The 15,138-nt window shown below is 33.4% G+C and overlaps 2 protein-coding genes across 6 annotated transcripts in view; one reads left to right on the top strand and one right to left on the bottom strand.

The window, feature by feature from the left end:
- The first annotated feature begins 302 nt into the window (after positions 1–302).
- LOC110813217 (homoserine O-acetyltransferase) lies at positions 303–5,237 on the top strand. 4 transcript variants are annotated; one of them, XM_088220454.1, is made up of 3 exons: positions 303–597; positions 4,367–4,508; positions 5,203–5,237. In XM_088220454.1, the coding sequence occupies exons 1-3, from the start codon at positions 379–381 to the stop codon at positions 5,220–5,222; spliced, it is 381 nt and encodes a 126-aa protein (XP_088076580.1). In that variant the 5' UTR covers positions 303–378; the 3' UTR covers positions 5,223–5,237. The 4 variants fall into 4 exon arrangements, with proteins under 4 accessions (XP_088076580.1, XP_088076579.1, XP_021895952.1 ...); XM_088220453.1 differs by lacking the exon at positions 5,203–5,237 and having other exon boundaries at positions 4,367–4,549; XM_022040260.2 differs by lacking the exons at positions 4,367–4,508; positions 5,203–5,237 and adding an exon at positions 696–872 and having other exon boundaries at positions 306–597.
- A 317-nt stretch (positions 5,238–5,554) lies between these two features.
- Positions 5,555–15,138, bottom strand: part of LOC110813197 (Molecular chaperone Hsp40/DnaJ family protein) — a 30,605-nt gene continuing 21,021 nt past the window's right edge. For both annotated transcript variants that reach the window (XM_088220452.1, XM_022040239.2), the window contains 5 exons: positions 12,642–12,771; positions 11,489–11,649; positions 7,790–7,881; positions 7,450–7,546; positions 5,555–5,913 (listed from right to left, as the gene is read on the bottom strand). In XM_088220452.1, the coding sequence (XP_088076578.1) occupies positions 5,868–5,913; positions 7,450–7,546; positions 7,790–7,881; positions 11,489–11,649; positions 12,642–12,771 (526 nt within the window). In that variant the 3' untranslated portion in view covers positions 5,555–5,867. The remainder of the gene's footprint in view (positions 5,914–7,449; positions 7,547–7,789; positions 7,882–11,488; positions 11,650–12,641; positions 12,772–15,138) is intronic.

Genomic DNA, 15,138 nt, shown 5'->3' with positions numbered 1-15,138 from the left:
TTCCTAATTTATCCTAAAATATGCAATTATTATTATTTTTTTTTAAAAAAAAAAAAATTAATGCAAATAATTAATTTAAATTAATTAAGAAAAATTCAAGAATACTTTAATTAGATAGTAAAAAATAACCAAACAAAGTTGAGTAGAGAGTAAAAATAAATAAAAAAAAAAAAAAATTAAAAGTAATATTTTACAAAAACAATTATATAGAATATACTTTCAACTCTTTCCTAAAAACTTCTCGCTATTTATGTTTCTAAAATATATATATATATATATATATAGAATATATATATCTATGCCGAATATATAAAGTGGTTAAAATACACCTATTTATCCTCAAAACGGCGTCTTGCTTGAGCTGAACATTAAAGGAAGATGGCATCTTCAGCTTCAGTTATGGCAGCAAATGTCTGGAACCTCCACTCCCGTTGCCAATACCTGAAGCCCGTGAAAATGCCAATGAGCAGCACGAGATTCAGATTCCTGACGCCAAATCGCTCGTCGGCGACGAGGATACAAACAGTATTCCAGATTCGAGCCTCTGATTCTCAACCGGAAGAATCCAGTTCAACCATGGATGAGACTGAGTTTCAGGTCAGTTCAATCCCTACCGCATATACGCTTTTGTTTGGATTTTGTGTCATTTTTGCGGATTGTTGTGATGAATAGTGGTTGTGGTATTTAATCTACAGAAAATGGATGCGCTGAAAATTGATGGTTGGGGGCAATCTGGTTGTATTTTCAATCTAGGTCAAGTTTAGTTCAAAAATTATTTGTATAAAATAGGAACAAGAACGAAAATATACTACAAATTAGATAAAATTTTGTTTTTGTTTTTTTTTTCAATTCTAAACTTAATTTTAGATTCAGTCTGTGTTTCTTTTCTTGATAATAGGAATACAAATGTGCATAAAAAAATATGGGTGATTATAATCAATTCAATTATGCATAAATGCTTAAATCCTTATTGATTTCAACATGTCAAATAAGGTGAATATAATAATATTTGAATCGAGCACAATATTAAATATTAATTATTCAATTAATTAATATGTAAAATTAGTTAGCACAACTGAACCAATTGCTCTCAAAGTGTCAATAACACAAACAAAATAACTGAACTTGAACTGAATATAGAATTGATTTGTAATTAGAATTGAACAATGCATGTGTTTGAATAAAAAGAATGTGATAATTAGAATGATGGGTGCGGTTTAAACAGGAAGATTTGAAGTTTGTGTTGAAAGTAGGAGGTGGGTCTATTGTGGGTGCAGCTGTAATAAAGTATGGAAGCATATTTTTCCCAGAAATTGCCAGACCCAACATCTTTCTAGCTTTGTTTTTGGTGTCAGCTCCTGTTATTGTAGCACTTGTGATTTTGACCGCCCAAAGTGGTGCAAAGCAGTAATTCTCTGCTTCATTTTGTAATATCTTTCCTACTACCCTCCACCCCAACAAAGAATATGCAAATCTCATGTTGCTCTGCAAATTAAAACTACCACTTTGTATAGAAGTAGAAACTGCTTTAATTCAAGCACAAATACCGTTTAGTTCTCCAATTATGAAGTGTGTTGTTATTTAGTTCGATCCCGAATGACTCGACCACCACTTCATTAATGTGTATAATGTTAGTTATCATGCTTAATGGTTAAGAAAATTTTGGATAAGATCTATATGACTTTGATGCTGGAAGAAGAATCTATATTATAGTTTGTAATAGGTCGGGCAAATCTTTAATCAATTATTGTTCTTTAAGTTACTAATAAGGATTGCACAAGGAAGTCTTCTCGAATCATAGAGAATTTGTCCATACTGCGAGCCTTAGTGAAAATTTCAGTGAATTTAAATTTTACATGAATAATTCAAGTCTTCCATTCTCATTTTGTTCATCATTCCTAACAAAACGATATCTTATCTAAATATATTTAGTTCTAAAATATTAAATGAGATTTTTACTTAAGTTAATAACACTAGTATTATTAAATTTAATAGGAACTTTCAATTTTAATTCAAAAGTCTCAAAAGTTGTTGCTTTATCTATAGGACTTGAACACAACAAGTTTTGCCAGCTAGTTTTCGACTTTAGCTGCTGATAAAGTTGCAAAATTTTGTTTCTTGGAAAGTTAAGAAACAAGCATGTTGCTTATGTTGAAAATTAATGTATAAATTATAATTTATTTTATTTATTAGTTCGAATTTAAATAAAATTTATTTTTAATTAGATTTAAACATATTTATTTTTAGAAAAATCATGTTATTAGTTTGAATTTATTTTTTAATAAATTTGATTTATATTTATCTCTTAAATAGTATCCGATTATTTTTAAAAAATTTAAATTTGAAGTAAATGTATTTAAATGCACTTTAAATTATTAATTTTGGAGTAAGTGAAGTTAATAAAAGTTTAGATTTTTTTTTTATTTTAGAAAAATCTCAGCAAGTAGTATCAGAATCTTTCTTAATCATGAGTTTATGAGGAAACAATATATAGAAAGAGAAAATAAGTGAATTCTCTACACTAAATATGGTCTCAAACACTTTTCTATTGATTTCACATCTCATTTTCATAGGGAAAAATTATCAACTATGGGCTGCGAAAGTGCTAATATATTTACAATTTTTTGATTTGTGCGATGTGGTTGAAAATGATGGTGAACTCTTACCGTTGCCATTTCATCCGACTGCAGCTCAACTAAAAAGTCATAAAGAAGAAAAATTCAAGAAGTACAAAACAAAAACTTACTTGTACTCTTTAGTTTCTGAAGTGATTTTCACTAGTATCATGACTTATGAAACTTCAAAAGAGATATGAAATTTGCTTAAGATTGAGTATTTAAGCAATGACCAAACCAGGTTGATACAAGTTTTGAATCTTAAGAGAGAATTTGAGATTCAAATGATGAAAGAATCAGAAGGAATCAAGGAATATGTTAACAAGCTCACGACAATTGTTAAGAAAATTATATTATTTGGTGAAAAGTTTTTCGACAGTAAAATTATTGAAAAAATTCTTGTGAGTTTATCGAAAAAATTTGAGTCAAAAATTTCATCACTTGCAGATTTTAAGGATCTCTCAAAAATTACTGTTGTAGAATTAATTAATTTTTTACTAGTCGTGAAACAAAAAAGAGCAATGAGAGATGAAAAAAAATAATTGACGGAGGAGTTTTTATTGACGAGATGTCAAACAAGTTTTCATCAATATCAAAAAGGAGAAAATTTTCCCCTTGTAAATCACAATATCTTTATCGTAAAGATTTAAGTATATAAAAAAAATTATAAGTTGAACAATGAGTAAGCAAATATTGTTGAAGAAGAAGAAGAAACTCTTTTTTAAAATTTAGAGAGAAATGTTCCAAAGGATTTTAGGTTTTCATCAATAATCGGAGGTTGGTGAAACGTGCATCAATAATTAAAGGGAAGTACTTCAAAATATGAAAATCAAATAATAAATATTAGAGAGAAGTGTTCCAACAAAATAAATTTGGTGATTATAATTTATACATTAAGGGAGAGTGGTGAACATTAATGTATAAATTATAATTTATTTTATTTATTAATTTGAATTTAAATAAAATTTATTTTTAGTTATATTTAGAAAATATTTTTTTTTAAAAAAAAAAATTATATTATTAGTGGAAGTTTATTTTTTTTGGGTTGAGTGAAGTCAATAGGTTTTCTTTGTCTTGAAAAAAATCTCAACAACTTAATAGTTAACATGTTCCATTAGCATTGTTTCTATTAGTTTTATAACTCACAAAAATAAACATAAAAATGAGTAATTAACTCTAAAGACATTCATCATACACACCATAGATTAAGGGATTGAATATTTTAGCCTAATGTTACGCAAATGCATTCCTTTTTGGATTTGCTTGATAATAAGAGCGCATGCGTACACTAAATCAATATCAAATCTAGTAGGGAGGCCTATTGAGCTTGTTGTCAATTAATTTTCATCTTTCTCAAGAAGATTATTTTATGTACTCTGTAGGGGTTGGACTTAGTTTTATATTTGTATTCTCATATTTAAGATGAACCAAGAGTAGAAAGGTAGGACGCAGCCACCCCAATGATTAATGTAATTCGCATGCAAAAATTAAAAGAAATTTACGTACAGTGTATGTATATGATAATATTATTATTTACAAGACATGAGGATGGAAAAGAAACATAAAAATCAAAAGTAAGAAAGATACAAAAGATATTCACGAGGCGTCCTCCAAATGCCTAATTTTTTTTTTTACACATTTTAGAGAGTCCATCGGTCTTTGCATATTACTCTTAAACTATAGATGAATTGGTGTGAGCGTTTGAAAAAAACTAAAGAATATTTACTTAATTATACACATTACATTTTCAGGAATCGGAGAGAATGGTATTCAAGTCTGGTTGGTTTTGGCTCCTCCAACATCACATGGGAGTCTTTTTTAAGTCTCAAGCTCTGCTACCAAGAGTCAATCTCTTTCGTTGGAGGCCTTCCACAGGATGTCCAGCCAATTCAGGTGCCTCTAGCTCAAAATTTAAATAATTTTGCCTTCTGTGTGAAAAAATTTACATATTTCATATTTTTCCATTACAAAGAATGAAGGAATGAACTTTTGTAATTTATTGAGGCACCTGGTGGACTAGAAACAAGTAGGCCCATACTGGGTAAAACAAAAGATCTAATTCAATAGGTTTGTTCATTCCATAATGAAAATTTTGTCTGTATCCTAAAGTTATCTGAATTTGTAAAGTACGAAGAAGAATAAGCTCCACAATGGGGTTGGTATCAGGATCAATATGGACATTATAGTCTCTTTGGGAGGGTAGTTGGCATTAGAGTTTGTTTTTAGAAAATAGATATCTTGCTGCTTTTGCTGGTATGCATAAAATTTCCTAAATCTTAATCAATTGTACTAGTTAAAAGCGACAGCGATCATGATACTATATAAATTAGATGTAACAACAGCAGAGAGGTGATGGTAACTCAAACGTGGAACGAGATAATACATAAATTTTTTTTGGTTTCGCCATAGTACTTTAAGTGAGAGTTTCTACAGTCGTTCAATTTGAATTGTTTCTTTTCTTTCAGTTCTTAAAAGAGTTTTCCTTTAGCCGTATTAATCTGTCTCATGATATTATTTATGCAAAGAAGGCAGCTAATTTTCTTGCTCCTCTACTGAAGCAAATTGCTGTTCTTTTGATTAATTTAAGGTCATTATTTTCTCAAATGAAGATACCGAATATTAAAGCATAACATTCAGCCAATTCAACCCCTTTATTTGGTAGATTCGAGACTACAAGCACCTTCAAAGTCCTCAAACAATACCAAATCCCCGGGTAATATTCTCTCTTTTTTTAGTTGTATTATCCGAATATACAAAGTTTTCCAGTGCTTTTTACTTGCTGCAAAATTTATACTAAGTTAAGACAAAATTATCCAGTAGTGTATTTAAATAGTGAAATATTATGTACTCTTCCTCTGAACCATCAAAAAAGGGAACATTTTAACGACGATTTTCCAGTAAAAGACTGAGAGATGGTGACCCCTCTGTTAAAAAAATCCTGACAACTTTCAAACAATATTTTATTACCAACCATAACTACTGATTGTTAAACAAGCTACTTATATGATAACTGAGGTATAAAATTCCAAGTTACTGAACTTTACAGGGAAAAAATTAAAGAATTCCTACTATCTGAGACCAATTTGGATTTGTTATTGACAATTGAAAACAATTCAGAAATGTCAATTTGGCCAAAAAGTTTCAGCTAAAAGCAGCTCAAGTAAATTACCGCATCCGCCTTTGATAACTACTTTATGAGGGGGAACAAAATTCTATGGCCAACAAAGGAAAAAATGACCGCATGGGAATTACCTAGAGGTTGTCTTTCAACCATTTTAGAGCTCCATTTGCAACAGACCTGCAAAGTCCCTTTCCTTCTTCGGTCAATGCATACATACAAGCAAGAGAATATATAATAGTATACAGAACACATTGAAGGTACACAAAAATCAAACATGACCACATTACAAGTCAAAGTGGCAAAGTTTGGATATGCTTGGTGTAAGTTCATAACATTATCAGTAGGAACAATGGGATGATTGCCAAATAAGAGCTATCCAACCAATAAAAATGTCAACTACAGCTGTGTCTCGAACTGTTGAGCAATTGCTCAATTGTTATTTCCTTTCTCTGGCCAGAGAAAGAAGATACAATGTTCAAGTCTACGTTCTGGCAACAACCTTTTTTACTTGTAGCAAAAAGAAAGAAAAAAAACATACTTGTTTCCACAACACAATATGCATGTTGTGAACTTACACCAAGCATCTATCAATAAGCATATAGGTTTGGCTCACATCTTTAAGGTGGGGATATAAAATTCATAATAATTGAAACATCCAAAGCAGCTAAATCACATATGTCCAAACTCAGGCACATAGAACCTAGATGGCTTGGCTCAGTAAAATACTACAGCTAGTTTATCAGTTATAGATGCTGCTTAAAAGAAGGTAGGATTTAACAGTAGAAAATTGTGAAATGGGATTTAAGGAGTTCAAAAAAAAAAAAAAAAAATTCATTTGAGTGATTTGGTAACATGAAGGTTTAACATCCAATAAAATCTGAAAATACTACTAGGGAGGTTAAAACAAACTTAGCATAGTTGTATCTGGTTCAAATCTATTCCATTCTTATTTAATTCCTAAATCTTAGTTATTTAATATGTAGAAGTTAGTCATACTTTATACATTTGATGCATAATTGAACCAACTCAACTCATATTTTCAATTTCGTAACTACGAGTTTTCTATTCTCACCTATCAAGTACAGAATTACAAAACATATCTAATTTAACATAGAATTGACTTGAAATTATAATGTTAATTTTGTTTTATTCTTATTTTTATTCCATAAATTGAAATTTGAACCACTCAAAATTAGTATTTTAACCTGGAAATCAATAAACTAACCCAGTTGTTCACAGGCCTATAGATAATTTGGTAAGAAGGAAACCATTGGATTCTTTATAATAATTCTTTTCCAGTTAATATGTTATGAGAGAGGATGACTTTTTTGGCCTCCTTATAGGCCAAGGTTCATGAAAAATTTTCTGATTTCTCTCTTACCGATCTCCATAGGGGGAGGGAAACGATAATCACATGATCAGCCGTGATCTGATTTTGTTTCTTTATGCTGCTACCTATGTTCTTTTATTTTGAAGCATTTTCAGCTGCATTCTTATCTGCTATTTTTGTTTTCTTTCACTTCTTTCTTAATAAAGATTCTTTTCTATTAAAAAAAAGAACAATATACTAAATATCAACCAAAGATCCCCTGGATGGTAAATAATAGTGTAGCCAAATCCACACAGATATCTACCACCCCAACCCCCACAAAAGAAAATGAAAGAAAAGAATAAGAAAGAGAAAAAAACATAGGATTACCAATGAGGGATTACCCTGCAAAAACAGTCAACTTCTTCCATAGGTCATTCTGGTCTTCTGATTCTTCAACTTTCTCCGCTACCTTAGCTGTCTGATTTTCTGTACTTCCAGCTGCAAAAGACAAACATCAAATTAACATTGTAAATTAACATATCAGTCATCTACGAAATCAAGAAATTTTATAGCAGCAAAAACAAAATCCAACATTTCACCACCATAATTTCCCTTTAGACCCTAAAATATTAATCAAAGAATAAACCTTACCACTACTATTATATCAATGCCAGAGAGAAATGCATGTAAAAAATAATCAACAATATGTTACAGAAATTTGCAAATAAATCAACCGCTTACATGATGTTTGAGCTTTTGCACGAGTCCGTGGACGGGTGCTGGCAATGTTACTCAGAGAAGCAAGTTCTTCAAGTAGGTCCCGCTCTTTAGAACTATGAATTCACGTTCAAAGAAACAAATAATGTTTATTGATTAAGAAATTATCACAAAGCATAAGATAAAGCTTTTTTCTTTCTTAAGAGGAAACAAAAAGCTCTTTTCTTTTCTTTTGAGGAATCAGATTAATATGGTGACAAGGCCACACTTCAATATTGTAGATGAGCCAACTCAATCTAGTACTACAAAACTGCCAGTCAAACATGCATTTCTAGGTATCATTAACCCCCTCAAAATCGAGATGCAGTTGTTTCATGCCAGATATAAATATTGCAAAATTTAGGCACAAAACAAAGAAAGAAGAATCATGAATTCTTTTTATATTTCATATATATGTGTATGTTTGTGTTTTTTAAAAAACCTACCAGTAGGAAGATTGCACTCTATACCTTAACCGGAAGCTCACCCAATCTTTTTTACACCCAAGTAAGCAGGATTTTCCGTATACAACTCTTATAAAAGAGTGGTATTTATAGAATTAAGAAAGAAAAGTCAGAAGGAAACTACTTGCTCAGTAGCACGTAAGTACATATTTACAAAAAATAACAAGGTGAGGCTTTTGTTATCCTACTTAATAACATTGTATTCAAAGGCACAAGTATCAATGGAAAAAACAAATAGACAAAACAAAAGGGAAACACAAATAGATATAGCTCCCTGCAATTTTGTAGAACGATTAAGAGAAGAAATAGACCTAGATATGATTCTAGAATCCTACTTCTTAGAAGTTCACTAAAGTACTTTTAAGTATATTATCCTGATAATTTTTTCCTATTTTTGATAGATACAAATCTATTATCCAACTCTATAAATATTGTATTGTAGAAGAAGCATAAGCATGAATAAAATTTACTACTCAACCAATATGCCAGACTATTTTCAGGGGAAAGTCATACTCACTGTCACTTACCTTATCAATAGAATGCTCTCTCGTATATTACACTTTCTAACATCAAGCCAAAAACTGCTTGAGATCTACACACATAACCGAACCATCTCATTCATCCCACTAAAAGTCTTTGGGTGTATGGCATTCATTCACATTCATTCACAACACCGTAGTAAACTTGAGCCCAAAGCATTGAAGTGTTCAGTTCTGGCATATTCTACAAATCAAGGGGGTATATATGTTATTCACTCACAAACAATGGTTCTATACCTCAATGGATCTGACTTTCTTCGAGAAGGAACCATTTTACCCCAAATTTGGCATTCGGGGGGAAAGAAACAAAGAAGAATCCCACTTTTGAGATCAGACAGGAATATCCACCTATCAAGAAACCCATGAGACATTGCATGAACAAACTCCCGAAACTGAATCCCCCTTAATAAACATACCAAACCAGGAACCAGTAAAGAATGGAGAAATCCTTGTATACTCCAGAAGAAAAAAAGGGAGGGAATATAGAGAAACAACTTCCAACACTTGCATAGCTGAACGAAGGTTCCAACAAATGAACCCACAATGAATGAAGCAACAAGCGATGACCTTCTGCTTGCTCTAAGAAGAGGGGTAAGATCTTGCACAAATCATCTATTATACAATTTTGTATCTTATAAAAAGTTGTCATCTCAGTTTCAAGCATTTGTTACAAGTCTAGATAATACTCGTATTCCTAAGACAATTTAAGAAGCCATCAATATATTAGATGGGAAGATAGCTATACTAGAAGAAATGAGGGCCCTAAAGAAAAATAATACTTGGGAATTTACCAAATTACCAAACGGGAAACAAACCACGTGATGCAAGTGGCTCCACAATGTGAAATACAGAGCGGATGGGAATGTTGACAGGTTAAAAGTATGATTAGTTGCAAAAAGATTCACAGTCATATGGTACTGACTAGCAGAAGACATTTGTCCCAATTGCCAAACTAAACAGAATAAGGTTTCTATTATCCCTCATAGTGAATCTTGATGGCCACTTCACCAACTAGCTGTGTAAAATGCTTTCTTAAATGGGGAACTTATAGAAGAAGTACACATGCATCCCCTCCAGGCTTTGAGACATAAGCGAATATGGATAGGGTATGCAAAGTTGAAAAATTCCTGTATGAATTAAAGCAATCCCCTAGAGCACAGTTTGACAGTTTTAAGAACACAGTGAAAGGGTGTGGATACACTCAGTGTCAAATAGCCCACACATTGTTTGTAAAGCATACTCAGACATAGAAAATTGTCACATTTATTTTCTATGTTGATGTAGTTCTAACAGGGAATGATGAAGAGGAGCTCATGAAACTCAAAAGATCCTTGCCACAGAATTTGACACCAAAAATCTGAGAAACTTGAAGTACTTCCCTGGGATAGAAGTAGTTTGGTCCATGAAAAGAATCATCTCAAAGAAAACATATAAGTGACTCACTGAAGGAAACCAGAATGTGATAAGGTGCAAATTATAGAGATCTTAATGGAACCAAATATCGAGTTTGGAACACAAGGAGAAAACCACTGATAAACAAAGGACAATACCAAAGATTAGTGGTAAAACCAACATATCTCTCATACACAAAGGCTGAATAGAGGATTTACAGAAAGTGTTGTAATTCAGTTTATGAATAGTCCAACTGAAGAACACTTAGGGGTAGTCAATCGAATCTTATGATACCTAAAAATGACACCAGCTAAAGGGTTATTTTCTGGAAAAACCACAAGAAGTGATGTAGAAGTCTTCATTGATGCTAACTAGGCAAGGTCAGTCGCAGATAGGAGATCTACTTCCGAGTATTATTCATATGTACAGGGAAATCTAATGACATGGTGGAGTAAAAAACACAACCAGTGGTAGCTAGAAGCAGCACTGAAGTAGGATTCAGGGTCATAGCACTAGGAATCTGTAAAGGAATGTGGTTCTCATGAGTACTTAAAGAATTAGGGACTGAGAATTCTACCTAATAAAATTGATATGTGACAACCTATCCACTATTAGTATTGCAAAGAATCCGGTTCACCATGACCAGACAAAATATGTTGAAATAGATCGACACTTCATAAAAGAAAAGATAAAACAAGGGATAATTCATATTGTACGCATTCCTCAACCAACAAACTGTTGACATACTCACCAAGGCATTGCTGAGAAAGAATATGAAGGATTGAGTTCCAAGTTTGGCACGATTAACATCTATACCTACCTTGAGGGGGAATGTAGAATAATTAGGAGAAGAAATAGGATCTAGATATGATCCTAGAATCCTACTTCCTAGACAGTTTTCTAAAATATTTAGAAGTATATTTTCCTAACATTTTTACCCATTTTTGAGATTCAAATCTGGTATCTAACTCTGTAAATATTGTATTCTAGACGAAGCAGAAGCATGAATAAAATTTACCATTCAACAAATTTACTTACCCAAAACCACAGAAAATGTTCTGATATCAAAAAAAGCTCTTTAAGCAGAAAAGAAAAGGAAGAACAAGTAAACATTTGGTAGAATTTCAATACAACAGCTTTTATTAAATGTTAACATTGGCTGAAAATTTTAGATTTTGAATAGCTTTGCCTGTATCTGCTCAGGATCCGTGTATCAATTATTGTTTAGGAATCACTTAGACTATCAACAACTAACACATAATTGAGTACTCTAGAATTCACTTTAATACCTGATTCGATTTGGTATGGTGACCTTCACTGTAAACAAGTGATCACCACGTATAGACGGTCTATTCAATTTTGGTGCACCTTTCCTTGCCAGGACTAGCACATCTCCTGGCTGAGTGCCTGCTGGAATCTGTAGTTCGGTAGTCCCTTCAACTGTCTTAACCTGCTTAAATGGAAAGGAATAAATTGTTTTTGTTTTCACGGGGAAAAAACAGCTAAATGATAGTTCCGTCCACCACCAAGAGCAAAAGAGTATATGGCTTCCAGATGAAATATCATGCAGCAATTATTTGTGAACAGCATAATCACGCTTTAACAGAGATATAAAAGTCATCTAGTGACTTCTCTTATCTGCATTGGGATGACTAGGGACAGCATGAAGTTAAATCAATTGCCAAGCAATTCGGGCTTCACTTGGTCAAAGTTTATTCCAAGTTCAGTTTGATTTAGAACAAATAACTATTTATATATTCCTTTTAATATACTGAATTTAAACCCAAATTGATTAGTTCTATCTATAAATGACATCTGGTTAAGCTTGTAACATGCAAGCTAGACAAGGCATTAGACATCTGACAGCACATTAACCAAGATTGTTAACTAAAAAAAAGGTGCACCACAGAATAGCTGTCTACCATTTGTTGAACTAGACAAAAATGTCAAAAAAAGCAATTTATTTGAACATCACAACAATCAGGTTTTTGGGAAGGGAAAACCATTTTTTTTTTCATATTTTCAAATTTCATTGCAAATCTAGTTGACCCAAGGTTATCTTGAGTCCAACCAAAAAAGTAGAATAGCTCCCCGAAACATACAGACTAGACAACATCTCAAAGCACTACAATCCTCATTCTTCTGTATTATGTTCAGCCATACCAGTAAATTCAGAATTCCTACAATCTATACTACGGGACTATACATAACAGACAACTAAGATCTTTATTTTCAAAATTCATACAAGTTGCATATCCTGAGGCTTTGTATATAGATATAGCCAATGACATTAGCTGAAAATTTTGAACCTTCTTTTAGTCTGATAATCAATTATCATTTAAGCATGAGAATAACAGTCCATAGTTCAATGCAAACTAAAAATAACTGCAGAGAACAGAAAGAATCGGCTCAAAAAGAGAAAAAGATAAAAAAAAATGTCACCTTAACAACAGCCCCCAGTATGGCATCGAGATAACTAATTGATATGGTTGACAAGAGATTTATGCCATCTCTTTGGATTCCAGTCACCTCTTCGACATCAAGATATACATAGAGATCCCCAGGAGGGCCCCTAAAGAATCCAAAAAACCAGTAAACAATCCAGAACCATGAAAATAATGAAGAATACCGTTCTTTTTCATTTCCTTTTCAGCAATTAAACTAGGAATCAGTTTATGTAAGTTGAGCACAGATTCTGGCACCTCAATAGCTAGTCCCCAAACAGTGAGTGTTTGGCAAAATGGTGCTTGTAAGTTGAAAATTCATAAAATGAGTAAAAAAGACATGACAAAAAGAAATCAATTCTTTCTGATAATGGTACTTCCGCTAAAAGCGTAGAAGCAAACTTGTCATTTCCCAATGGAGTATATAAAGAAAAAGAAGATATTTGTGACTCTTTTTTCTCCAGCATATTTTTTAATTGATGTAGGGTATCAGTTTAGGTTATTGTTGATGAATTTAACCGTGCAGAAGATAAGCCAAACTAGATGAGCAAGTGTATATTTCTAGTATGTACAAACATAATTGTTTGACACATGCATTTTATTTTTTTCTATAGGTGAAGGATTATAGTTCTTTTTTTGAGATATAAAATGCGAATTGTATTGATATAGGCACCAAGGAGGTGCCATCCATGTACAAGTCAATCAATCTATCAACAAGTTCCGTTAAATTCTCCATAAAATAAAGAGAATGACCCCAAATAAAAAACCAATGGCCTGGAACCATCTATTCTTAAGTAAATCAAAACCATTAACATCCTCAACCCCATCAAAAACCCTCCTATATCTCTCTTTTCACAGCACCCAAAAGATAGAGAGCAGAATTATGTTCACTTGCTTCTGTGAGGCACCCCAAAGAGTGTCGATGCTTCCATCCAACGAAATACAAGATAACATGTCCAATGACTCCTTGTAGAAAATAAGAAGAAATTAGGTTGTATATTTTCTGTTTCTTTTTTTTTTTTCTCTTTTAGCTGTATACAGAGGAAGTTACAAACAAATTTCCTCCTCCCCATAAAATTGTTAGAATCTTGTTAGAATTTGTTGGGTTTGCTAGCATTTAAGGTGTATAAATACCCATCATTCATGATGGAAAATATAGATGAGAAGCAACATTTCAACTCAAATTTCTTCATGGTATCAAAGCCATACCTGATCTAAGAAGAGTGATACCTGCTGAGCTGTAATCACAAATGGCCACAGACGAGCTTCCGTCTTCTCTAGAGGTCTCCTCTGGTTTCTATCATCACACAGCAACCAGCAACGTTGCGAGTGAGATATCTTCGTCCTGCATTACAGGACACAAACTCAACGGCAGTAATTGCCTACAATGGTCGTCCTCTGTCCGATTGTTCATCCGGGGGAAGGGTCGCTACGGACATCTTACTGGCAAAATTGTATCTCCTCCAGCGACTAACTCAAGCGCTCGTGTATGGGAGATTGAAGACAGCACGGTGATGTCATAGCTCATCACGTCAATGACCCCAAAAATTGGAGAGAATTTTCTACTTTATGAAACTGCTCACGATATCTGGGAAGTAGCTCTGGAATTTTACTCCAGTAAAGAAAATACTTCCGCCATTTTCGAGATAGAGTCCACGCTTCATGATCTTCGGCAAGGTGAGTTAAACATCACTCAGTATTATAATGTCTTAACTCGTAACTGGCAGCAGATGGATACATTTGAAGAACGTCGATGGAGCTGCCCCGAAGATGCGAAGAAGTTCAAATCGTTCATCCAAGAGAAGTGCGTCTTCAAATTCTTACTGGGGTTGAACAGGAACCTCGACGAGATTCGAGGACGCATGCTGAATACCAAACCCTTGCCGAGTCTTCGGGAGGCATTCTCTGAAGTCTGACGCGAAGAGAGCCACAGGGAAGGTCATGATGGGTGATGTTGAACAGACCCACCTGGCCGAAAACTCTTCAACGTTCACAACCCGAGTTGTCATCGGACGAAGAAGACGAGACCCTGGTGTGATCACTGTAAGAAGCTATGGCACACTCGTGAGCGATGCTGGAAGCTCCATGGCAAGCCGAATGACTGGAAGCCTTCGGGTGAGTGGAAATCCTCCAAGGCAGAAACCTCAAGCAAGCATCAGGGCAATCATGTAATTGCTAAAGAAATGCTCTCTGATGTTGTGGAGAGCAGCCCCTTCAGTCCTGAACAGCTGGGAGTCCTCCAACATATTTTGTCTAAAAATTTCTACTCGGTCAGTGCCTCTGTGGCACACAAAACTAATATCATTAGTTTATTTGTTTTCTCAGAAAAATGACAGGTGTGGGTAGTAGACTCTGGAGCTTCTGACCGTATGAGTCGAGATGCCTCAATGTTTCAGAAATAGAACAAGTGTGAAGAAGTTTTTTCAATCAAAATTGCTGATGGTTCTCTTTCAAAAGTAGCTGGAATGGGCTCTGTAAATTTATCTCCAAATTTA

The sequence above is a fragment of the Carica papaya genome, chromosome 5, assembly GCF_054855325.1.
Source record: "Carica papaya isolate Zhongbai chromosome 5, ASM5485532v1, whole genome shotgun sequence".
Taxonomy (NCBI): Eukaryota; Viridiplantae; Streptophyta; class Magnoliopsida; order Brassicales; family Caricaceae; genus Carica; species Carica papaya.
Note: the sequence above shows the minus strand (reverse complement) of the source record. Positions and strands in the feature narration are given on the sequence as shown.